Here is a 25898-nt window from a genome sequence, read left to right as displayed (position 1 = left end):
CCTCTCTAATGCCGCTACCCTTTAATACAGTTCCTCATGTGGTGACCCCCAACCATAAAATTATTTTCGTTGCTACTTCATAACTGTAATTTTGCTACTGTTATGAATCGTAATGTAAATATCTGTGTTTTCCGATGGTCTTAGGCGACCCTGCTGGCGGTTCTCAACCTGTGGGTCGCTGCTGTAGAGCCTAAGACCATCGGAAAACACAGATATTTACATTACGATTCATAACAGTAGCAAAATTACAGTTATGAAGTAGCAACGAAAATAATTTTATGGTTGGGGGTCACCACAGCATGAGGAACTGTATTAAAGGGTCGCGGCATTAGAAAGGTTGAGAACCACTGCTCTAGGTGATGGTGAATGCAAATGAGTAGTTCTTACTGTGTAGACAGAATTCACATCAGCAGACCGTAGACCTTGGGTTTATGAATATTATACGAGAAGCGAAGTTCCTAGGTTTCATCCTCGACCGTCTGCAGCCATCCTTGCTATTCTAAGAAAGCATTGCCTTTTCTGTTAGCATCAGGTCATGCGTCCGTTGCTGGTGAGCACAGTTGGAACTGAGAAGTGGTTGCATAAATCCTGCCGGTTGTAAAGTGGTGAAAGGTGCCGGTCTCTGCTTCCCTGTCGTGGTTTTAGAACATTCTCTTCCCACTGCTTCTGCCATGACTCATGGCTATACTGATAAAAGAGACAGAAATAGAGGTTTCCACCTAGAACCTTACTTCTGGCCTTCCGTTTTTATTACTCTCTAATCCCCATTTTTTATTTTTGCTATCTAGAAAATTCACTTCAGAAATGATGTTTAGAAAATCTCAGTAGTCAGGACATTCCCCCCACCCCATCCCCCGTGGCAATTGCTTGTCCTCAAATTAATCATTAGCTTGTTCTTTTATTTTGTTTTCATTTTGATCCTCTGTTAGCCTGCTTGCAGTGAGCATTGTGATAGAAACTCCATCTCTAACGCTAGAAACAGCAGAATTCAGCTGTATGATGGTAACTGGACCTGCTGAAATTTGGCAGAGGTGACCTCAGTGCTCATGGCTGTGCTGAGTTCCAGCTTCAGGGCCAGTTGGGGGACCAGCAACTCCACCCTTTATACTAACAAAGACTTAGCTATCTTGCACCCCTTTCTACAGTGCCATGGAAGTTTTTTATTTTTGGAAGATTTAAAAACAAACAAACAAACACCAAAGGGCCTGACCATTGTGGCTCAGTGGTTGAGTGTCGACCTATGAACCAGGAGGTCACGGTTTGACTGCCTGTCGCTCGATCCCCAGTGGGGAATGTGCAAGAGGCAGCCAATCCATGATTCTCATCATTGATGTTTCTGTCTCTCACTCCCTCTCCCTTCCTCTCTGAAATAAATAAATAAATAAATAAATAAATAAATAAATAAATAAATTTACATATATTTATATATTTAAATCAAAGGAACTGTATTTACTGATATTTTCTTTTTTCAATTTTTATTAACCAAGAGTCTATAGCTAGGTATGAAATCAAAACATGTGCTTCAAATAGTATCAACATTAAGTTTGATTTTTCAGGTGATTGATTGATGTTTGTTAACCTGTGTACCTTTACTATGAGTAGAGAATTCTTTGAACGTTTTAAAAAATGAAAATAATGTGGAGTCCCTGTTCCATGCTCTTTCTCTCACCTCCCCACCCCAACCCCCCAATGACAGACTAAGGGGATCCCTGTGCTCCTAGGATCTCAGGCTGAGGCTATGATCTGTACCTTGAGAGTTTGTAGTTTAATTAGTAAACTTTTTTAAATGAAAAAAGATCATTTAAAATATCCACTAACATGAATTTTTATTAAGAAAAGTACTGCCTCCCTCCCCATTTGTGGGGGAACGTAATAGAGAATCTGTCCTGATGCCCTTCTTGATGTCTGGTCCTGGGGACCCAAGCTCCTGACTCATCCCTTCTTTTAACCTGTGTTACTAGAAGGCCTCCCGTGTTCCTCTCGCCTGTCTCTAGTTCTTCTTCTTTTCTCTGTTGGCTTTGTGCCTTCCTGAGCTTACCTGCTTTCTGTTTTTGTTACCTGCTGTCTGTTTCTCACAGTGAACTGGATCCCTGTCAGGGCAAGGGTACCTCCATGCCCGCTGTGCTGGACCAGGGCCTGCCCCGTTCAAATGGGAGCGGGGCAGCAGCAACCCCCTCTGCCGCCGGGCCCTCCCTACACTTCCTGTGCCCTGGGCTCTATCCTGAGTCCATTTCAGTCCTTTTCAGGCCCACAGCAGCTCTAAGAGGAAGTAGATCACTCTTACTGTTCCCATGTTAAAGACAGGTTAAAGTCATATCACTTTGCATTTGTTTAGTGACACTTTATCTCTTACCTTTGGCCCTTAGGATGAAAAAATAAAATGATTCAAAGACAAAACATAGAGTACAAAGAGAAATAAAAAGTCTGGAAGATAAGTAAATGGAATAAATGGCCTCTGAATACTCATGTTGTCAGTGAAAGGGTCGTTTGCCTTTAAAAAAAAAAAAAAAATATATATATATATATATATATATATATATATATATATATATACACACATATATATATTTTTATTGATTTCAGAGGGGAATGGGGAGGGAGAGAGAGAGAGAGATACATCAGTGATGAGAGAATCGTTGATCAGCTGCCTCCTGCACACCCCCTACTGAGGATCAGGCCCAAAACCCGGGCATGTGCCCTTGACCAGAATGGAACCCGGGACCCTTCAGTCTGCAGGCCGACGCTCTATCCACTGAGCCAACCCAGCTAGGGCTGGGTCGTTTGCCTTCTAAAACTGCCCTCTTGGTGACGCTGTGTTCCCCAGAGGCGCTGCTCCGGACCATGGCGTCACACTGCATGGCACTGTATTCCTAAGTTTCCCCATCGTCAGCATTTCCATGTTCAGAAATGGTTTGAGCCCTAACTGGAGACAGTGCATATATCTATGCTGGGTTTATTTTGTAACTCCTGGTCGTGCGTCACTTCCTAATCAGCAGTGCTCGTTGGCTTGGGCAGATGGTCTTGAAGAGAACATTGCCAAATAATTGGATGTGCTTGTTGCTGCTGAGGTTAATATTTAACAGAAAAGAAAGTGGTGTTTAACCAGATGAGGGTTTGGGCATCATTAGTCGATATTTATATTACTCATTATAGTTTTAAAACATCGGTTTTGTGTAATTGCGCTGTCAGATAGCAGCTCCAGTTTAGCAGAGAGACAAAGTGAAAACCAAACTACTTTATCCACAGGGAAAGTAGGAGGTGGTAGAAGAAATAATGAACCAAATTCATTTTATAAAAAATGTGCTTGTAGGATGTCTTTGGAACGATATGATATATCATATCTCAAATACAATACATAGTCATGGTTAGGTTTGGGTATAGTAGCAAGTAGTATTAGACATTGTCAATATTAACAGAAGAAAATTTTTGTTTTAATCCTAATTTTTATGTTTATGCACATTTTTTTTTTGTAAGCCATTTAAAACCCTCCTTCTTTGGGGAGGAGATAGTCAAGTGTATATTATGAACAAAAACTTGCTGAAAAATCCCCGTGTAATGAGCATTAGGGAAAAGGTGGGTTTACATGATAGTTGATGTCTTGTAAAATGAAAGGCATATACATTAAAGGGAGAATAATTGCAATTGCCACATGTTCACAGTGGTGGCTAGAGAATTGGGGCAAGGTGACCAAAAACAGCAGGTTCAATTCTACAAAGAAGGTTTAAGTTAAACATCAACCTATATAAATTTCCATTAAAAATCTTCGTAAGATACTAATGGGGTAATCAGTTCTTCTCACTGGATGGTTAAAGAGCAGGTGCCGCTAGCCACATTACTCAGGATGTTTGGCTTTGAAGGGGGATGGTCTGGAGTCCAAGGTCAAGGTAAAGAATGCAGGTCAGTGAGTGGAATGGTGGCTGAGCTACTGATCTGTTTTGGGGCCCATAACTCATGGATCCAACAAGCAATGCCAGGCGGGCCGCTCAGGGACACTGCGGAGCCACGTGTTCGGACTGAAAGATCCTTAGGTCCCTTTCATTCTTGTTTATATAAATGTTTTAATTCTAGTGGAGTTTTCTATCTGCTTCGCTAATTTCCACTGGAGCATCTTTAGGAAAATTTAATGTACATATTAAAACCACAGTGTGTGTGTAACCTTTGTGTTTGTGCCTTTGTTTAGTTTGGACCAAGGAAAATATATTTTATTAACAAGGTTTAATTCTCTTGGAGCAGTCGAGTGTTAACAGATGTGGTCACAAAGGCCAGGTGGCCTGCTCCTCTGTTCGCCTCCAAGCCTTTGGTGGTCCTGAAAGCTTCTTGAATTTCTCTCTTACGTGAATATTGATATAATCTGTCTATACTTTAGTTTTTGGAATGAATTAATTTATACGATACCCTTCCTAAGTGGGGGTTTTTTTCATCTGAAAAAGACATTTTTCCATCCGATGGACAGCTTTGTTTTTTATTTCATACAAGAAGTAAGGGATTGTTTATAATCATAAGCGTTAGTCTATTGCTAGAGTGAGAGGGTCCTCAGATGTGACTAGTCCAGCCTTGCAGTGTGCAGGGTGCCTTATGCAGCTATTGGACAGGTGGTTGCCCAGCCTCTGCTGGAGCATTTGCAGTGACAGGAAGCTTGCTACCTTTCCCAGTGTTTCAACAGCTGTATTACATAGGTCCTGCCGTTTTTAAGCCAGAGTGTGCTTCTGGTGACTTATACCTTCAGTCCGAGCTTCGTCCTCTCATTGACAGCCAGGAACATTTCCTCATTGGCAGCCAGGAACATTCTCTCCTCTTCAAGCTGTAATTTTCTTATCTATAAAATGATCATGAGTTGCAAGATCTGGTTATCTCACCAGGATCGAGGTGAAGAACAGCTGAGATAATTGTGACCTTAGGCAAAATCTTTTCCACGTCTCAGAGTATTACCCTCTTAGCTTTACCTCTGGTGTGTAATGTGATGGGACAACAGCCGTGCCTGTCCATCAGTTTGTAACCTTGATAGGCACTTTCCAGTTGACGTTCTTGTCATTAACAAATGAATTAATTCGTCTCTTCAGTCAACATTTATTGACCATTCACCATTGCCTGGCACTTGCTTGGGCCTTAAGTGAATTAAACAGTGAACAAGACAGATACCATCTCTATCTCATTGGGGCTTAATCTTTCTTCCCTAGTCTTTTCACTTTGAGATATAAGTGCTTTTGACTGTTCATAATAAAATAATATTGTTAGTTTCCTTTAACGAAGTGTTTTTGGTTTTCTGATTAGTACAATATTTAGCAGTATGTCTTTGATTTGTAGATATATGGAGTCTGGGAGTGATCCTTTTCATGTTGGTGTGCGGGCAGCCACCCTTTCAAGAGGCCAATGACAGTGAAACATTGACAATGATCATGGATTGTAAATACACGGTCCCATCCCATGTGTCTAAAGAGTGTAAAGAGTAAGTAAAAAAAAAAAAAAAAAAAAAGTGTGTTTATTTTAATTTTTGAACTTAATATTTCTGCTCTTGATAAGTGTGTTTTGGGGAGGTAACCCCAGAATATTATTTGAAATTTGATATTAGATACAGAGTGTATTACTGTACTGCTTAAATATGCCAGTTTTTAAGAAGCTCATTATGTGCTTCTTCAGGCTCCAGGAGAGGGGGTTACTTTCACTTGAAATGAGACATTACCACGAGAACTACTCTTTGCTGTTTGCATCAGCAGTGAGCATGGCCACCTGGAATTATTTTAAGTTCCAGAGAAGAGTTAGGGCATTTCTGAAATAGACAATCAGCACACCATTTTGGGATTTACATAGTGTGTCTCATAATTCTATTCCCACACTCCTTCCCCCAATTAACTAAAGAGCTCTGTTTTGGTTCATGTGACCATGGAAAGCCAACCAAAAATACACTCAAGTTGGTTGTTTTGGATTTAAAGTACTACACAGCACTCTGATGTGTGTAGTAAGGAATATAGTGGAATAAAGGAACTGTTGGAAGTTCCAGATTTCATTGATGTTTTGGGTGATACTTTGAAATGAGCTTGGCTGAGAGTATAGCTACTACTTAAAGAATTTGCTGTAGTAACATAGCTTTGAGTTTCTCCCAATCAGCTGGTTAACTATGTATGTTGCCAGATGGGTAGTAGACTTATGGGGGGATCACTTTGTGATTATAGAAATGTCTAATCACTATTCTGTACCCCTAAAACTAATATAGTATTGAATGTCAACTATAATTGGGGGGAAAAAATAGAAGGAAATTTGAGTTAGAAGAATCCTTTCTCCAGGTGGAGTTCCATCTTAGGCCATGTGGTGGATTGTTAAGAACTTAGGTGTTCAAACTCTCTGGATTCAAATACTATCTTCTCCCTTCTACTAATGATGTGAGAATAATAGAACCTACCTTTTAGGGTTATTGTGAAAATGAAATGAATTAATGTCTATAAAAGCTCTTAGCCCTCAGCAGAGAGGAAGCACCTGATATGAATGTTGATGATGGCGATGTTTACGCCCTTACTATTATTCTTCTCTGCCCCAGGAAGCAGGATATATGTTGTGTGCATGTTAAATGTTTGCAATTCAAGGAGTATTTCCATAGCCTCTACTCAAAAACTTATTTTTATATTGAAATATGTTATTCACAAGAATGTTTAAAATGTATCTGTAATAAAATGAACACCTCTGTACCTGTTATCCAGCTTAAGAAATGGAAAGGTTCTAATAAAGTAGAAAGAAGCCTTCTGTGTCTCCCTGCAAGAGGAATTATCCTTAATAATCATAGGACCACTCAGTTTTCTACTTTCTCCTGTGTCAGTTTTGCTAAGTTGTGTTTTTCAGGGAACTCATTCATTTTTTCTTTTCTTAATGGAAAAGCAAGCAAGAATTTATTGACCATAGCAAAAATATCATGGGGCCCCTTAGAGGTTAGGGAATACGAGCCTTGGGGGAAGGAGAGAGAGAAGGGAATGGCAAGGGCGTGCTCCCTGGAGGGATAGTGCCGGGAACTTGTTCATTTTATCTAAATTTTCAGATTTATTGCTCTCAAGTATTTATAATATCCTCTAATTATATCTTTTAAGTCTATAGATTAGTGGGGGTGTTGTCCTTTTTCATTCTAATATTGACACCTGTTGCCTTCTCTTATTTTTGTCTCGTGCAATCTTGCCTGTGGTTTATTATCTTATTAGTCTTTTTCAAAGAACTACTTTTGTTTGTTTGAACAATGGACTTACTTCCCTTTCCAGCCTGATCACCCGGATGCTACAGAGAGATCCTAAGAGAAGGGCCTCTTTAGAAGAGATTGAAAACCATCCTTGGCTTCAGGGTGTGGACCCTTCGCCAGCCACCAAGTATAACATCCCCCTGGTGTCCTACAAGAACCTCTCAGAGGAGGAGCACAACAGCATCATTCAGCGCATGGTGCTCGGGGACATAGCGGATCGAGATGCCATTGTCGAGTATGTTACCACTCATCTGTCTGGGGCCATGGGTCAGATACTTGGAACGGGCTCTCTCTGTACTTGCCAGGGCCTGTGGCACTGTGTGATGGCTAGAGATCCAGCTGACACGGTCATGCCATTTATCTCTAGAGTTCCCCGCCCAGGTCCTGGCTCTTAGGTTTTGTTGTATTTTGTTTATTTTTGTACTAGTGACAAGGGGTGTGTCATTGAGCGCTGTGGCCTTCCTCCCTTCCTTCTGGGGTACAGCCTGCTTTGTATCCCAGTATATGCCTTGCCCATAGCCGTATTCTCTCCATTCCCATGTCCCTCACTGGTTCCCACAGTGAGCAGGGAGAATGGGGCAGCATCTCAAGTCCCCAAAGTCAGGGGTTGGCATGTGGGGGCCAGTCATGCATTTATGTAAGTAGAGTGTTAGTGAACCACAGCCGTGCCCACCCATTGTATGTTTTGTCCACGGTGCATGTGCTCCTGCAGCGTATCTGTGAGACCACATGACCCTCAAAGTCTGAAACACTTGCTCTCTGGTCCTGAAGAGCCCCTGCTGCCACCACCTGGAACCACAAAGCCCACAAGTTATTAACTGAGTCCTGAGCACCACAGAAGGACTTCAGAACCTAAGGGGCTTAGAAATCACCCATCTTTTTAAAATAACCTGAGCAGTTTAGAGTCAAGGATAATATGAAGATACAGTGCTTTGCTTTAGCATTGATTCATTTCCATAGAGGTCCTAGCTTTAAATATGGAACACTTCCACAAAGGAAAAGTCCAACGTTATTTACCCCATTGAAACAGCTGGTACGATGGAAAGGGTGGCTTGCCAAGGACACGCACTTTAGTGGTGTGTAGAAAATGATGGTTCGTTTTTGAGTAGATAGAAGGCTATTTTTGTCTCCCTGAATTGGCTTAATGTTCTTAGCTGAAATAAATGAATAGCTGCCGTGGTGTCACAGCGCCATTTAATTCATGTGAATTCAGTTATAAACCCAAAAGCAGCACTCATCAAGTGGTTCACGAGGTTCCATGTGCCCGTCCACCAGTGAGCATGCGCCCGAGGGAAGCGGGGATCTGGACGCCCGAGCTGCCCTCCCAGGCGGTCTCGGTCTCACTGCGCCCACAGCGTGAGGAGCGTGAGCCCCTCCTCTGTGGGTGACCCTGCATCAGAGACTCGCGTGTGTTGGCTCTCCTGGGCTCTTACTTTGGAGTCTGTCCTCAGCCCGGCCGCCCGCCCGTTAAGCTGTGGCCCAGGTACACGTGAAAAGTGATCCATGTCGCTTCTTTCCTAGTGTTTATTGTGCATTTTCACTAATGACAGGAAGTTCCTGAAAAGCCTGGTTGCGTAGTTTTGGGCCTGATGGGCCCCTGTCGCCTGCTCCTGCTCTTGCCTGGAAGGCCAGCTGCAGGGGAGCAGGTGGGGCCACCTCGGGGGGCCTTGCACCCCCAGCAGCTCCCCAGCCCCGTGGCTGCACTTGGTTCTCAGAGCATCAGTTGTGAAATGGATGAATGAAAACATTGACAAAGAAGATGCTAATGACAGGCATCTTCTATAATAATAATGCATTAATATATAAAATTCCAATAAATGCCAAGAGAGCGTAAGAGTAAAAACTCCCTGATTTTTGTGATTGGTATCAGTGTTTCAGTACACATTCATAGCACCCATTACACACTGCTGATGGCAGCAAGTAAGCCAGCTCAACGAAAACAAACACTTAGACACGGAGTCAAGTTTTCGATAATGTGTACATTCTTGAAGCCTCATTTCCTTTTATGCACCTAAACCTGACATCTAGCCCACATGCCATCAGCATTTGGGATTTTTCTTACTAACGGAATATTTTTATACAGGTTTTTTTTTAGAGTTTCCAGAGTAATCTAAATACTAGTTTTTTTCTTGTTTGTGATCATCCATAATTTTAAAGACTCTAAGCATTGGATTCCATTTGCTTGTACTATACTTTAAAAACATCAGTTCTGCTTGTAAAAATCTGCTGCTGAGGTTTCTGTGCCCTCTCCCTGTTTCTCCAGAGCCCTGGAAACCAACAGGTACAACCACATCACGGCCACGTACTTTTTGCTCGCCGAAAGGATCCTGAGGGAGAAGCAAGAGAAAGAAATCCAAACCAGGTCTGCCAGCCCCAGCAATATCAAGGCCCAGTTTAGGTGAGAAAAAATCTTCACTGATTTTAGTAAGTTAACGTTTTGAAGTAGTGGACTTTGTTTGTTTGCTTGCTTAATGCTTCCTAACTCCGGGGCAAGAGCGTGAACAGCGATGGTGGGCTCCCCACACGCGTGGGGGCTTGGAGCCTTCGTCACCAAGGATGCCGCAGGCTCCTGGGCTCAGGGGCTGCGGCTGCCGGCCTGGCCAGGAACATGTTTGGAGACCCGGGCTCAAGCCAGGGTGTCTGTAGTTTATTTTCATTAAACTCTTCTAGGTCTGACATGTATTAATAAATTCTTTTCTTTATTCTTTTATTCCAGGAACAAGGCCAGTTTTCCCTCAGTGATTTGAAATAACTTTTTAAAATAACAGGGCATTTCTGGGCCGGGATGTTGTCTCAGGATTTCAGGGGTTTGACAGTCAGATGAACCAGCTGATTTATTGGCCGATGACCTGGGGAGATCACTTAACCTCTGACTCAGCTGCTGAGCTGTCTGTGAGGTGGGAGGAATCACACTTCCTGCCTCCTGGGGTGGGGGGGGGCCAGATGAGTTAGGGCCTGTGAGGTGCGTCCAGCCGGCTCCCTGTTCGCTGCCTTTGGTAGGACTGTCACCACCCTGTCTCTTCTTCCCTCGTCCTTCCTGAGCGCTCCACCCTCCTCCCCAGTTTCCTTTTCTCCTGCCATGCTAGCTTTCCGTCTAAAATCAGAGCGTAGGAAGGGTTACTTTTTACATCATTAGGAAATGTATTAGAATTCATATCCAGATAAAGTAACCCATGGAACTGTAGTGATTCAAAAACCAAAGGACGCTCCCAATTCTGAATAATTCTCACTCCTACATCCAACAATCAATGATTATATGTGTGTGAATATACAGAGTGGCCAGATTATTATGATCTCTGAATGCATAATAATCTGGCCACTCAGTGTGTGTGTGTGTGTGTGTGTGTGTGTGTGTGTGTACACACACACACTGTATTAGAGGCCCGGTGCATGAATTCGTGCATGGGTGGCGTCTGGGACATGGGCGGTTGGCCGGCCTGCCTGCTGGTCGAACTCCTGGTTGAGGGGACAATTTGCATATTAGCCTTTTATTATATAGGATATATACACTGAGTGGCCAGATTATTATACATTCAGAGATCATCATAATCTGGCCACTCAGTGTATACTTATTATTTAAAAAGAGGAGGAAAACCGTTGGATTTAAATTCCCTGCAGTCACTTGCCATGCTCGGTTGTTGCTTGGGCTGGAGCGACAGAGGAGAGAGAAGAAAGCAGTCTCGGTGGCTGAAGAAGCAAGAGTGAGAAGTCTGAGCTGGAAGCTGAGTGTAGGAACTTAGTGTCCTGCACGCATTCTTCTGTAATGGAAACTAGGCACGCTGTCTGGTGGCCGCTTGGAAGAGGCCTGGGCCCAGGGAGCCAGGGGACTCTGGGCATGAGACAGAGCAAGAGAGTGACACGGAGAGGGTGGGTCAGCCTCGTCCTGCTGAGCCCTCTGGTGGGAAAGCACAGCCTCTAAGTAGTCGCCCCACGCTGGGCCACCAAGTCGGGAGCCACCCAGTTCTTCTGAAGAAGGAACATTTGGTTTTGAGCTGTTGTCTGTTCAGTGAGACAGAACAGAGCTCGATCTAAAAGTGATCAAACAGTAACTGAGTTAAATTGGTTTTACTTCTGGAAATTGCAAAGCCAATAGCAGCTATAAAGAAGTATCAGAGCCTCCCACACAGTTTCCTTTACCCTCCTGGGGATTCTGGAGTGGAGACGCCCTGCAGGCCTGTCTTCCTCCTGTGTCTGCTTCCTTGCCTTCTCTTTACGGCACTGTGACTTCCGTGTCCAGACCCTGGGCCTGGCTTGGCTCTGTTGCTGAGGGTGCCTAATGGTCAGCATGACCACTATAGCTGCAGCCCTCACCCATCCTGTTTCCGGCGTGGGGAAGGGAGGGGAGAAGCGCTTTATCAGGCCGAGCCCCTCCCCATCCTTCTTGAATGGACTGGCTGCTGCTCTGGCAAGTCAGTACCTCGCCCCCCGCCATGGACTCCCCAGTGGTCGTGGGGTGATGTTCTGGTGGCTGCTCAGCCTGGAAGCACAGTGTGTGCGGCTGCTCTGTGGGACCTCGAGGCTCACCGGGAGTGGGGGGCAGACGACTTGTCCAGAGACACTGCTTGACCTCAAAAACATGATCGGACACTCAGCTTCTGTAAACCACCACGCAGTGACGACAGCAAATGGCCCTCCACCCTCGAGGGAATGTGATACGGCTCTGAGTTGGGGGCAGGATGTCGGTTATAAATTCCTATGAGTTTTACCAAGCTATAGATTTAATTAGGTGTTATTTCTAGGATCACATAACTGGTGTGAAATGAAAATGTCACTGTGTGGAAGTGGCTGTTGTAAATGTGTCTGGCATCTGCTGGTCCCCTGGGCAGGGAGGACAGCTGAGAATTCCAAGACGTTTATTCAAAACAAGCCAGAGGCCTCATTTTCAAAAGTCTTTTTCTTTAGTTACCAAGTAGGGTTCTTGTTACTTGAGTGATTCCAGATTGGGGAATAAAATCAAAGTTTACGTCATAGTGGATTTTGCTATCCAGTACTCTTGCGTGAGCATTTAAAATAGAAGTACTTATATTTTGCTTATTGCATTTTTTTATTGGTGAGGAGATTCATATATGCCAGCATTCACTGGCTCTTCTCTCCAACATTCTCATGTTCAATCCATTCAGCTATTTCCATTTATCTTTGTAAATACCAGACTTTTACAAAAAGGAGGACTGGAAATTTCAGGTGAATCTTCTTAGCAATACTCCATCAAAGGCTGTGATCTAAGACCCAGAGGGACAGAGTGTGTGGTGTTCAGGTTTTGCTTTGGTGGTGACACCCATGTGCTTTTAAAAAATGTTTTTCTTGGAGTATAAACTGTTGTATAGAAGAGGCGCCCTTTGCAGACCTTTTCTGATAGATGGGACCAAGTTTTTTGGCCAACGAGCACAGACTGAGCTGCATTCAGAACCCGCGTGCCCTTCAGGTGTCCTTGCTGACGTTCACAGGGGGTTGAATGACTTTGCATGGCTGCCATTTCTTCTTTTCTTTTAAGTGTGCGGATTTTGTCCCAGGAAGTTGTGTATAATGTACTTTAACACAGTCTGCATGTGATCACATGGCGTGTCCCTTTCCCGTCTGTTACACAGGCAGTCGTGGCCCACCAAAATCGACGTGCCCCAGGACCTGGAGGATGACCTCACCGCCACTCCTCTGTCCCACGCGACCGTCCCTCCGGCTCCTGCGCGGGCTGCCGACAATGTCCTCAATGGCCACAGGAGCAAAGGCCTGTGTGACACGGCCAAGAAAGATGACCTCCCCGAGTTGGCTGGACCGGCATTGTCCACGGTGCCACCGGCGAGCCTGAAGCCCGCGGCCAGTGGGCGGAAGTGTCTGTTCCGGGTGGAAGAAGATGAAGAGGAGGATGAGGAGGACAAGAAACCCATGTCCCTCTCCACACAAGTGGTCCTGCGCCGGAAGCCCTCGGTGACCAACCGGCTGACCTCGAGGAAGAGCGCCCCGGTGCTGAACCAGATCTTTGAGGAAGGGGAGTCCGACGACGAGTTCGACATGGATGAGAACCTGCCTCCCAAGCTGAGCAGGTTAAAGATGAACATCGCCTCCCCGGGGACGGTTCACAAACGCTACCACCGGAGGAAAAGCCAGGGCCGCGGCTCCAGCTGCAGCAGCTCGGAGACCAGTGACGACGACTCGGAGAGCCGCCGGCGGCTCGATAAAGACAGTGGCTTCACCTACTCCTGGCACCGCCGGGACAGCAGCGAGGGGCCGCCGGGCAGCGAGGGCGACGGCGGGGGCCAGAGCAAGCCCGGCAACAGCAGCGGCGGGGCGGACAAGGCCAGCCCCAGCGAGAACAATGCGGGTGGGGGCAGCCCCTCGGGCGGCTCGGGTGGCACCCCGGGGGGCACCTCGGGCAGCACACGCCGCTGCGCAGGCCCCACCAACTCCACGCAGCTGGCCTCACGCAGCGCTGGGGAGCTGGTCCAGAGCCTCAAACTCATGGGCCTCTGCCTGGGCTCTCAGCTCCACGGGGGCACCAAGTACATTCTTGACCCGCAGCACGGCCTGTCCTTCTCCAGTGTCAAGGTCCAGGAGAAGTCCACGTGGAAGATGTGCATCAGCTCCGCGGGGAACCCGGGCCAGGCCCCCGTGGTGGGCAGCCTCAAGTTCTTCTCCGACCACGTGGCGGACAGCACCACTGAGCTAGAACGGATTCAGAGCAAGAACCTGAAAAATAACGTGCTCCAGCTACCTCTGTGCGAAAAGACCATCTCTGTGAACATCCAGCGGAACCCCAAGGAGGGGCTGCTGTGCGCCTCCAGCCAGGCCACCTGCTGCCACGTCATCTGACTGCGGCCGCCTGGCCACTCGCACGCTTCCTGCTCAAAGCAGTGAAGACCGGCTCCCTTCACTGTTTCCTTTCTGGTTTTACTCTTCTAGCGGGCAGTTATTTATTACGTTTTCCTCTGTTCGCCTGGCGCTGTGACAATGCATGGTCTTGGTGCATGCTGCTGCTAGACACTGCTTTTCTGTTCCAGCCGAAAAGTCAACCTCTTGTGTCACTTTTACATTCAGAATTTTAGTGTGGATGATCAGGATTAAATTAAAATGTATATTTGGAACCTAATATAAATGGAGCACTTAGAAATGTGATGTTCCGCACTTAACCTAGACAGAGAAAACATGCTTGTATTTCCTTGTTGAAAAATCTAAATTCCTGTCCTGACCTTCTGTTACACGGAGACTCCGTGCTCTGGGCACACTCTGGTGTCCGATACAGAACCAAAGCAATAACGGTGAGATGCCGACAGGCCTGGAGCCCGCGGACGTGCCTGCCAGCTTTCCGAGGCTGCGCCGGACAGAGTACAGCCAACGTCTGCACTAGAACCTTAAACCGAGATTTCAACATACCCACACCTGTTTGTCTTAAGCTATAGTGTGAAAAAAGTTTGGGCTCTTAAAAATTAACTGGAAAAGATTTTCTTGTTTTGTAATAGGTGAGATAAAGTACTTAGATTTATACGGCAGCTTCCCCCGTAGTGGTAAATGACAAGCAGACAATCTTATTTTGTAATGTGTGAACTGATGATGTCTTAACTCTACTTATAGAGTGTGTCTGTTTAACAGAACAAAATGACGCTCATGTGAACTCCTTCCCGCAGGGCACAGCCCAGGGTTTCCTTCAGAACCATGTAGATAGAAGAAACTGTAGGGCCTAACGTGGAGGCAGAGTGCACACAGAGGTGGGCAAAGTCAAACCCCGGTCAATGGAAAAAACATATATAAACACACACACATATATACATGGATTGATTTTTACGAGGTTGGTAATTAGGTTGTCTCTTTTGTTATTCCCATGTTATATTTTAGCTCAATTAGCTATGACAATTGGCTAATCAAAAAATACACATAAAAGGGTAGAATCCACACAATCAGCGAACAAAACTGCACAAAACCTGCTTCAGTTTTGTGTTTTTGCCGGAAATATTTTTCACTTTGCCTTCCTGCCAAAACAGTAATCAAGGACTCTTGCTTTAAACTATTCCTGCACAGAGACTCCTTCTGACCAGATAATCATCTTTGGAGACACATGGTGTCTGTGGGGCACAGTGTATTGCACACTGCTGATTGCGGAAGGGGCCAGATGCTCCTTTTCTCTGCTGTGCCCCGAGGGGTCTTAGATGCTGAGCCACACTGGTGATAGGATGCGGCTGGGCCCGGGCCTCCCACGCTCGTCAGCCTCCGGTGAGGTGTCTGGTCCACACGGTGGCAGAGCACCAGGGGACGGCACTCCATTGGGCACGGTTCCTCCAAGAATACACTGACCTTGCTACTTGAGTATCCATCTGTTTTACTCAGAACTCTGAATTTCACTGTATACTTACTAGACTAAGTAAAGATGATACTTCAAATACTTTTTACTTTCTAGACCTAGGCTAGATGTGTTTTAAGCTATAGCTCTAGTTCAATGTGATATTTATAATTGAAAGCTATGAGAATAGGTGTGTGGGTGAAGCCATAGAACACATTTGCTTGAAATTCTTGAGCAGGGATCTTATAAAGGGCCAGATATAAGATGTGTGGTTCACATAGACAGTGAGCGTAACATCTGTATTAAACATAGGAGAGACGTTTATAAAGGGCATTGGCAATAAACTCTTTGTTGCAGCTGTTTTCCAAGTAATGTAAATACTTTTTCCTGTGATTATGTATAGCCTTGGAATGGCACATTTGAACCCGTATGTGTTCGGTTTTCATTGTGTTTTTTATATTCAGATGTATATATGGTGCTCACTTTAGGATCAGCAGTGTTGACCATTTATGCTGCATAGCTGTATTATAGCCTTATTAGTTGTGTGTGGTTGGTTGGCCCTCTGGGTAGACAGATGTTAGTCTGAGTGGTGTCTTACTCATTTGTTCCTAAGTGAATGACTGTGCATGTGTTGTATGTCATCGTATGTTGTCCCATAAAAGAGAGGGAGCGAATAACCATTACATTAAGATAATATTGGACCAAACTACTTACTTGCTCTAACAGTTTCTTGTACCCCTTAACCTGTCTTCAGAAGTTGCATAGAGTTACAGTAGTGTGTAAATTAAATATTGTGGACAATTCGTCTTGTATTTTTCTGTATGTGTGTGTACATATATACATATGTGTGTATATATATATAAATATATATATAAAAATATGTACTTCTGACAATTCTATCTGTATTTAAAGATGTGACAATCTTGACACCGACTTTAAGAATAGCCGTGAGACTGAATCAAATTAAAGGTATTTCTGCCACGTAAGAGCTGATGTGTGTGAAGAGCATACAGAATGGTCAACTGACCTGGTCAGTTGCGTGCACTGCGGGTTGATTTTCCTCATTGTGTGAACATGGACAGGTCTGTGACAAGTGGGAGAAAATCCAGACAATAAAGTGGCATATTGGTGTTCAGCAATAGAACGGCGTCCCCTGTTCTGTTTCTTCTGTGTCCCACCCCTCGAGTGGGTGGCATCTCGCTGTGGCAGGTGCTCAGGAGTGGGGGTGGGAGGAGCCAAGGCGCCCTTCACGGCTCCACACCCCGAGGTCTTTATCTTGACTGGACCGTGGAGACCTCCAGGACGATGCTGTCCCTCTCCACCCCACCCCCGGCCTCACGCTGGGGAAGGGGTGCTCTTCGCAGTTAGTTCGTTGGTGTGTGGCCTCGTGATCCACCACAAAATGGCAGTTTCCCTTGAGCCTGTGGCACCCGTGTCGCCGACAAGGTCGCAGAAATGATGGCCTCCCTTCCACAGTGCTGTGAACTTCCTCAGGGGAAGGGGACACGCCACAGTGTCAGGCTCTGCCCCCCTCCCCCACTGCTGTCGCCCGGTTACACCTGGGAGTGCTGAGGTGTCCAGGCAGGAGGGGCAGAGCTGGGTGGGTCCAGGTCTGCTGACCCTTGGGGGCAACCTCACCCCAACCCCCCAGTCTCAAATAGGCACAGGCCTGATTTTTCGAGAGTGAGTGGGAGGGAGGGGGACAGACAGAAACCTCCATGTGAATGGGCAGGGAGATCAGCTGCTGGGGTTCACATCTGGAACCCACTGCCCACACCCACTGTGATCATGTGACTGGGGGAGACGGTGAGCTGGGTCCGAGGCGCCCAGGCTGGGATGCGAGGAAGCTCCTGGCTGAGGACCATAGTGGCGGGGACCACGTGCTGGTTTAAATCAGGAGAATGTTCTAGAAAGCGTTTCTTAAGTCTCAAACCACCACTGAATGCGAACATGGGCCTTGATGCCTCAAACCAAGCAGAGGCAGGCATGCTGGCAAGCGCAGTGGCCTGGCAGGACCAACTGGGCAGCCAAGAGTGGCAGACGGGGGCTGGCTCCCCAAAACATGATGCTTGACGGGCTGAGGCCACTCCCATCCTGATGGGGAGGGACTCGGGCCGGCCCTGAGGGAGGGGACAGGTCTAGACTGAAGCCCTCATTTCTCCCTGCTCGTCCGCCGACCCCAGTGGCCAAGGCACCTGCATCTTTCTGAGTGGAAGTGCCCACCGCCCCAGTGTCCCGGCTGTGAGGGACATCGCCCCGGGGTGGGGTGGGGGGCGAGAGGAGGGGGGGCGGGTAAAGGGGAGGGGTAGGGGGTGGCTGTTTCACAGGCAGAGTGTGTACAGCTGGCAGAGAAAGGAAGCCAGGCCCTGCCCTTGCAGGTGGTCCTTGTGCCTGGACCACAGGCGGGGAGCAGCGGGCTCCAGTCGCTGCCTTGTGTCTGGAGGGTCGGACCCCGGTGACCCACACTGTGCCTGTGAGAGGTCCAGCCCACGGCACAGCTGGGGGACGCGGCAACCCTGGCTAAGGCCCCTCCTCCGCAGGTGTCAGCCACACCAGGAGCCAGGCGTGGCAGCTGGCTCTCTGCCTGGCGCCGTGTGCATGGAAGCAGCCCCCGCAGCCCTTGCCAGGCACCCCGGGGCAGGCCCCCGTGGTAGCAGGGCCTCCCGAGAACGGCCGAGCTCTGGCTGCAGGCTGTGGAAGTGGCACCAGGTGCACAGCCCCGCGCTCAGCCTCCCCACTTAGGCTTCACCTTGAAGGACCTGCCCCCAAGCCCCTCCCAGAACCCCAGGGGCCATCACAGTCCACGCGTGGGAAGTAGGAGCCAGAGAGGTGCCTTTAATAGCTGATACTATTGCTTCTGCTCATCAAGTGTCTTAACATATTGCAAAATAGAACCAGGAGAGGTAGAGTTGTCGGGAATTGGAACCCTGCCTCTTGTCCACCCCTCACTCTGAACTGAGGCTGGGCAGAGCCCCCTTCAGAATGGCTCGCACCCGGGCCGCCACCCCGCCCCACGGATCCCTGGGTGGCGGTGGGGTGGGTGTGACTGTCCCGTGAGGGGCACCACGGAGAGCTGGTGGTTGGTCCACACGAGAGGCTCAGGGCAGCAGGTGGAGTGCAGTGTGTGGAATGGAGTGTGGGGCTTGGGCAGAAACCCGGGGGAGCGGGGGCAGGGCGGGGGGAGGGGAGGGTGCGGAGCTGCCAGGAGCTGGGGCCCAGCCGCCCTCTTCAGGGCCCTGAACTGGGACACTGCGTTGGGAAGAGTGGGTGCTGCCACGGAGAGCTGTTGTGTCTGGCCGAGCCTTGGGTCTGGGCTGGGAGCCGCTCAGCCACTCGGGTGCCCCTCTGCCTCGTTCAGGTCGCCTTCTCCTTCCCGCCTTCCTCCTTCAGGTTCTCGGCCACCAGCTTCATTTGCTGTTGAGAGAACACAGGATGAGCCACGCCAGCCCGAGTGGTGGCACCTCGATGGTGGCAGGGCTCCCACCTTCTGCGGGAGGCCCTGGACAACGTGTTCCTTCACTGTCAAGGCACCCCGAGACGCTGTGACCCCCTGATGCTGCCCGAGGCTTCCTGTAAGTGCCTGGCCTGCTTCTGGACCGGACAAGATGGGGCCCAGTAGAGTGGGTGGAAATGTATGAGTCAGCTCGGCGGGATTTTAAAGGCACTGAAAGGAGAAGCAGCTGGTGTGACCTGCTTCCTGGACCTGGGATCAGGGGAGGCAGTGCAGGGGTCTGAGCATGGACGGGCCAAGTCCCTGCTCTGCCTCTTGAACTGAGCGAACGTGGCCATTTGACCTCTGTGAGCCTGGTGCCATGTCTGCCCCGGGGGCATAGTCTGCAGGTGGCCGTGGGGATTACTGTACATGAGGTCCCTGGTCCAGAGCAGAGGCTCCCAAACAGCAATTTTACTAGCCCTTCGTCCCCACAGCCACAGCGCCCACAGCCCTGTCCACTGCCATGGGGACAACCTATGAAGCCCCTCCCCGGGGCAAAGCCAGGCTCAGAGGGAGGGGCCTGCACCCCAGGGTCGAGTCACCCAGGGAGGAAATCCTGAGCTCCACCCTGGAGCCCCGCAGGCCCCAGCCTCCTCTGTCCCGGGGGTGCTGACAACAGGACTACCAGCTACTCTGGAATTTGGCTTAAAACACAGGCAGAGATTTCTGCTATTTATTTACTAGTGACCCGGTGCACGAAATTTGTGCACATTAAAAGGGAATTAATTAGAGGAAATAATTTAATATTGCTATTTGCCCTTTCTCTATAATAGAAGTGTCAGAGATGAAAGAAAATTAGTAAAATGTGTATGAAAACCTTCCTCCTGTCAGAGTCTGGGGCGCACCATGGAACCCAGAGTCAACTCCCCACCCACCTACATGCGCCTCAAAATTGCATGAGACCCAGACACAGCTGGCCCCTGCCCCCACTGGGCTAGATCAGGGGTGGGCAAACTTTTTGACTCGAGGGCCACAATGGGTTCTTAAACTGGACCGGAGGGCCGGAACAAAAGCATGGATGGAGTGTTTGTGTGAGCTAATATAAATTCAAAGTAAAGGAGCGGAGGGGAGAGCAAGAGAACCCTCCGCTCTTTCTGCTCCGCGGGCCGGATAGAACAGCCGAACGGGCCGGTTCTGGCCCGCGGGCTGTAGTTTGCCCGCTGCTGGGCTAGATCCAGACCTGGCCAATCCCACCCTTGTCAAGCCCTGCCTGGCAGGGGACGTAGCCTCAGGTCCCCTGGCCCGGCGCCAGGACAGGGGGCATGGCTTGAGGTCCCCCAGCCCAGACTGGGGCAGAGGGCATGCCTTGAGGTCCCCCGTCAAGCCCCGCCAGGTGGGGGGGCACAGCCTCAGGTCCCTGGTCAAGCCCTGCTGGGTGGGGGCGTGGCCTGAGGTCCCCCATCAAGCTCCCCGGGGGTGTGGTCTGAGGTTCTCCGGCCTGGTGCTGGGGTGGAGGGTGCGGCCTGAGTTCCCCTGACCCAGAAATGGGGGTGCACCTTGAGGTCCTCTGTCAAGCCCTGCTGGGTGGGGAGCATGGCCTGAGGTCCCCTGTCAAGCCCAGCCAGGCAGGGGGGCGCAGACTCAGGTCCCCTGGCCTGATGCTGGAGCGGGGGGGCATGGCCTGAGGTCCCCGGTCAAGCCCTGCTGGGCAGGGGGTGTGGTCTGAGATCCCCTGGCCTGGTGCTGGGGTGGGGGGTATGGCCTGAAGTCCCCTGTCAAGCCCCACTTGGTGGGGGGCATGGCCTGAGGTCCCCCAGCCTGACATTGGGGCAGGGGCAGCAGCCAGAGGTCCCCTAGCCCAGCACCAGGACAGGAAGTGCACCTTGAGGTCCCCCGTCAAGCCCCGCCAGGCGGGGGATATGGCCTCAGGTCTCCTAGCCTGGCGCCGGGTGGGGGGCATGGCTTGAGGTCCCCCAGCCTGATGCCAGGGCGGGGGGCGCAGTCTGAGGTCCCCTATCAAGCCCTGCTGGGTGGAGGATGCAGCCTGAGGTCCCCTGTCAAGCCCCACCAGGTGGGGAATTTGGCCTGAGGCCCCCTGTCAAGCCCCATGGGGGCAGGGGAGGGCGTAGCCTCAAGTCCCTGCTGATTGCTCGTTAAGGCTCCTTATGGGAACTTGGCTTCAGCTGTGGGTGCAGCCATCTTTGTGTGTGGTCAATTAGCATATTCCCCCTTTATTAGATAGGATGGGAAAAGCAGAACTCGGAGACCAACCTGCTGGTGCTCTGGGAACCCCGCTGCCCCGTTTGGAGCCCCCGTGCCACATGGAGCTGGACCTGGCGCCCCGTTCTCTCACTCTCGGGGGAGGAAGCCCTTCCACAGACTGAAGCAAAGCCTGGGCCTCTTCACCCCGGTCCACCTCTCGGGAGGCCCCACTTCACGGGGACGGCTCTCCCCTTTCTGAGTCTGCTCTGTCTCCACAGGGCGGGGCAGAGATGGGCTCCTGGAGGCTGACCCCTCCATCTGGATTGAGAGGACTGCCTGGCCCTGCCATGGCCACATGGAAGCTGGGTCCAGTGGATGGCGTGTGATGGGAAGGGGACTGGGCGGGGTCACGGTGACCAGTCTGCAGGTGGGGCAGCGTTTCCGCAGGCCTAGAGCAGAGGGTGGCATGAGAGCGACACTGGCCTCAGGATGTGCCTGCCCCAGTGACCACAGCTGCCCTGAGTACGTGGCTTCAGCCTGACAGGACGATGCAGACCGTGACAGAGAAACAGAGTTGGGTGCCCCGAGTCTCCCAGCAGTCACTGTGTGCGTCTGCGCCTTCTCTGTCACTACACTCCCTGTCCTCACCCGAGCCCATTCGGCCTGAAGCGAAAGATCCCCAGAAAACTAACATTCAGCCTATCTTCCAGCCGGTGTCATCAGACACTTATGAGACCTTAAAAATTCATCTTTTATGAGAGAGAGAGGGGGGGGGGGAGAGAATATCTATTTCCAGATTTGACAAGTTACCATAAGAAGCTGTTTACACTGACCAAACTGGAACCGTCGAGGACAACAGTCCCTAGCTGTCCCAGAATCCTCCAGCCGCACTTCCCCAGCATTCCACGTGGGGAGGAAAATCGGTGTGGGTCGGATCAAATGCGTTCTGATTCAAAGGAGCCTTGGAGGCTCTTTGTGAGTTGCAGCTGCCCCCCCCCCCCGCCTCCGCCCCCCATTTGTGTGGGTAGCTGCGCTGGGAGCCCCTGGGCACCAGGCAGCACTGCCAGAGGGGCCCCCTGCTCCACAGTGGGGGGGGGGGGGGGAGGGATGGGCCCATTTGATGGATTCTCCCCCCGGCACCTCCGGCCCAAGGGACTTCAGTGTAACTTTTTGGAGTTGCCCCTTCTCTCAGGCCCAAGGTTGGCTGGCAGGGGGCTACCCAGGCCAGGAGGAGGGACTCAGCACCCTCTTAGCTGGGCACCTTCTCACCTGCAGAGCCGGCCTGTGCAGGACAGGTCCTAAGAGGATGGGCATGTCAGGAGGTCACAGGTCATCTACACTGAACTGCACTGCTCACAGCAAAGGTAGGACGCGGGCCACAGCTCTGTCAGGCCTCAGGCCAGGTGCCAGGCTCCGTCTGCACGGAGCACCTGCCTGCACTCCGGCCTCTCCTCCCATCCTAGAGCAGGGCTGCTTGGAAGCCAACCCGTGAGCAGCTGTGTGTTGGGCCAAACCACCCCAGCCCCTCCCTCCATGGCTGGGTCCCTCGGGGCTGGGTCTGTGATCCAATCCCCAAAGGGAATGTCGCCTGGGAGCCTTCGCCCGGCTGTGGGAGGGACTGGGGCTTGTACCTCTCCGTCTCTTTTAAAACAAATCTGGCTTCTTTGGGATTCTTAAATTAAAACCTTATTAAACATAAGCAGGATAACAGTGCTCACTTCTTTCCTACAAAAAGCATCAGATGGAGAATAAAATCCTCCCCAGCTCATGACTCATTACACACTCATGTTCTCAATCACTCTTTAAACGGCACAGACTGGGTTTTTGCATCGTTATTAGTAATGATCATAATAGGGACCTCATCACTAAGTGTTGGCCAAAGCGCAGCTGAACCTGAGCGCGTGCATAACTATACCACGCCTGTTCCCCTGTTCCCCCCCCCCCCCCCACATGGCCATGCCCATGCACCTGACAGGGATGAGCAAGGCCTCCTGTCTGTGTCCCTGACAAGGCCTGAGGCAGACCCTCGCTGGCCGGGCCACAATCAGCACTGGAATCCCCCATGCACAGCACTCAGGAGATCATGACCCATCGTTGACATTATTACCCCATTTGGAATCTGTTAGCAGCTACTCCATTACCCCTCCCCCAGAGCAACAGCAACCCACAGAGGGTCTCCACCTGTGCCTTCCTCGCCCTGCTCACCGGGCCTCACTGCAGCTGGCTCTCTCGGTGGCTGGGAAGGAGCGGGGCTGCTGGCCGCTGGAGCTTGGCTGTCCTGGGGCAGCAGCTCAAACAGGAACTGGCTTCTCTGGCCAGTTCAGTTTCAGCATCACCAGTTCAGTTTTAGCATCAATGCCTGGGGCCTAGGGCCTGCCCCGCCCCTCCTGCTAGTCTCAGGTGCATAGGCCTGTGACAGAGTGACAGAGTGTGGTAATCCCCAGTCCCTACATCTCCAGCCCCCTCCACTGGGATTTAAGGGGCTGGGGTGTAGCCTGGACACCAGCGTTTTTTGCAAGCTCCTGGCGACTCTATCCCATAGGTGGGTGAACCCGACCGAAAGGCGGCCTCTTCTCCAGCTCTGCCCAGAGGAGGGGGCTGGGCAGGATGGGACCTGATGGGGGCCCCCCCTCCCACATGGCCGTGCCCATGCACCTGACAGGCACGAGCAAGGCCTCCTGTCTGTGTCCCTGACAAGGCTAAGAACCGTGTCTGAGGTCGTGCAGCCGAGTCAGGGCAGAATTAGGTGAGGGTCCGGCAATTCAGGTGAAAAGAGGAGGTAAAGAACAGGCCTTCGGAAGTACCATGTTCTGACAAAGGCCTTTTATTGGTTAGATCTGGGGCAGGTTTGCCTCAAAAGGCAGTATTCTGACACTGACAAAATGCTGCAAACGCCAGCTCTGCCCGGACCGGCGATGCCAGCGGAGCAGCGGTGAAGGGCAGGAGGGCAGAGCAGTCCCTCGGGCTGTCCGGGGAGGGACAGCCACCGCCTCGCCCTCTGGAGGGGTGGGCTGGTTCATTCTGATGTTTGACAAAATGTAAAAACATGCTGACAACCAAATGTGCTGGTGCTCTGAAGCCCACCTCCCACCCCTGCGTCCCCATCTCAGGGGCCACTCCCACCTGGCTACTCAAGACCAAAACCTCAGAGGTCACCGTGGGTGCTCTGCGCCCAGTCTGCCCCTGGGTCCTGTGGACACCACCTGCCAGGCACACCCCAGTCTCCTCACCCCCCAGCCCCACCTTAGAGCTGCCGCCTTCGTTACCCTGAACCCCCTCCCAGACTCTCCCACGCTTGTCCAAAAGCAGCTTAAGCCACATTTTAACACAGGACCAGAACGTGCCACAACACGGGCTTCCACAGGCTCTGGACTGAAGCAGGTCCCCACTTTTCTCTGTAGCAGTGTCACCTGTCACCCCCACATCCCTCTATCTTAATCCCTGTACTCCATTCACACTATCAGGGATTTTTTGTTGTTAATCCTCACCTGAGGATATTCCCCCCCCCCTTTTTTTAGAGAGAGAATGGAAGGGAAGGGGAGAGAGAGAGAGACATCGATTGACTGCCTCCGGCACCTGCAGGGTATCAAGCCTGCAGTGGAGGTAAGTGCCCTGCAGTCCACGGGCCGACACTCTATCCACTGAGCTCAAGCGGCCAGGGCACTATGTTTTACTTTTTCCTGCTTTAAATGCTCTGTCCCACCTCGTGTGCCATCTCCCTCCTGAGAGCAGGCACCTACCGCAGCTCTGACAATAGGGGCGTGGGGGGTGCTCTATAAATACTTGTGGAGGCGGGCCCACCAAGCTTCGGGCCTATCGCAGCACCCACAGAGGTTCTGACTGGGCGGTGGTCTGAGCATGGTAGGCTGGGCAGGTCCGGCCTCCTTTCTTGTGTATGTAAATGGACACACCCATGTTCTCCGAGTCAGGATCACTCTCTGGACCGCAGATTTGTCTATCACATGTATGGGGCCATAGAAACACGCCGGAGCGTGCACTTTATGTCAGAAGTTCCAGGGTTTTGGAGTTCCCGACAGTTACCTGCCCTGGCAACAACGCAGACCTGGCCCCCGCACCCCGCTCCCCCGAAGACTCTCACTCAGTGGGGACTTAGGGCGTCAGGGGTGGCTCTGGGGAGGGGGAGGGTGTCTGCAGTTACAGCTGGTGGAGGAGGAGAGAGGAGGAAACTCAGGGGCCATCAGGAAGGTGGTCCAAGTATCAGCTTGGTCCCAGCTGGAAACTATGGCTCCGCCAAGAAGGTGGAGACCCAGCTGCAAGACGGGGGCGGGCGGCTCGTGCAGCCGGTGCGATGCCCGTGCTCACATGTCCAGCTCCTGCACGAGGTCGTTACCCCGGGGAGGACAACGTCAGCTCAGCATCTAAGAAAACGTTTTCACGTCGACTTAAGTAAGCTTCTGAGCCCTGCGTTCTCTGCATATCTGGGTTTCAGAGCAAAGTTTTCAAAAGCAGAAGTGAGCCTTCACAGGTGCTTTTGAGAATGCAAACTGCTTTCTAAGGAGAGAGGGGCCGTGGAAGCCCGAGGCTTGCTTTCCAACCACTTCTAGTGCCTGTGGGGCAGGGAGCCAGTGCGATTGATTGGCTACAGCCGGCTGTTAAATCTGGGCTGTTAATTATTACTACCTGCCAAAGCTACAGGCCGTGAGGTTCTACAGATGGCTGGACATGCTGAACCCCGAATGCTAACAGAAAAAGACAAAGCAAAGCTGATGAGAGAGGGAGCCGCCTCGCTGGATCTGGGAAACATTATGAGGTGCCAACAG

The 25898-nt window shown here is 50.4% G+C and overlaps 2 protein-coding genes across 8 annotated transcripts in view; one reads left to right on the top strand and one right to left on the bottom strand.

Moving 5' to 3' along the window:
- The window catches only part of SNRK (SNF related kinase), a 39506-nt gene extending 24878 nt beyond the window's left edge, over positions 1 to 14628 (top strand). For 3 of the 4 annotated variants that reach the window (XM_080675238.1, XM_080675239.1, XM_080675237.1), the window contains 4 exons: positions 5305 to 5446; positions 7239 to 7451; positions 9480 to 9614; positions 12802 to 14628. In XM_080675238.1, coding sequence (XP_080531364.1) covers positions 5305 to 5446; positions 7239 to 7451; positions 9480 to 9614; positions 12802 to 14020 — 1709 coding nt within the window. In that variant the 3' untranslated portion in view covers positions 14021 to 14628. The remainder of the gene's footprint in view (positions 1 to 5304; positions 5447 to 7238; positions 7452 to 9479; positions 9615 to 12801) is intronic. The other variant, XM_080675240.1, reaches the window with a different exon arrangement.
- A 3667-nt stretch (positions 14629 to 18295) lies between these two features.
- The window catches only part of ANO10 (anoctamin 10), a 123147-nt gene continuing 115544 nt past the window's right edge, over positions 18296 to 25898 (bottom strand). For all 4 annotated transcript variants that reach the window (XM_080675231.1, XM_080675233.1, XM_080675234.1 and 1 more), the window contains one exon: positions 18296 to 18896. In XM_080675231.1, the coding sequence (XP_080531357.1) occupies positions 18837 to 18896 (60 nt within the window). In that variant the 3' untranslated portion in view covers positions 18296 to 18836. The remainder of the gene's footprint in view (positions 18897 to 25898) is intronic.

This window comes from Plecotus auritus (genome assembly GCF_963455305.1).
Source record: "Plecotus auritus genome assembly, chromosome: 6".
In the NCBI taxonomy this organism is placed as follows: Eukaryota; Metazoa; Chordata; class Mammalia; order Chiroptera; family Vespertilionidae; genus Plecotus; species Plecotus auritus.
This window is presented reverse-complemented; position numbering and strand designations above follow the sequence as displayed.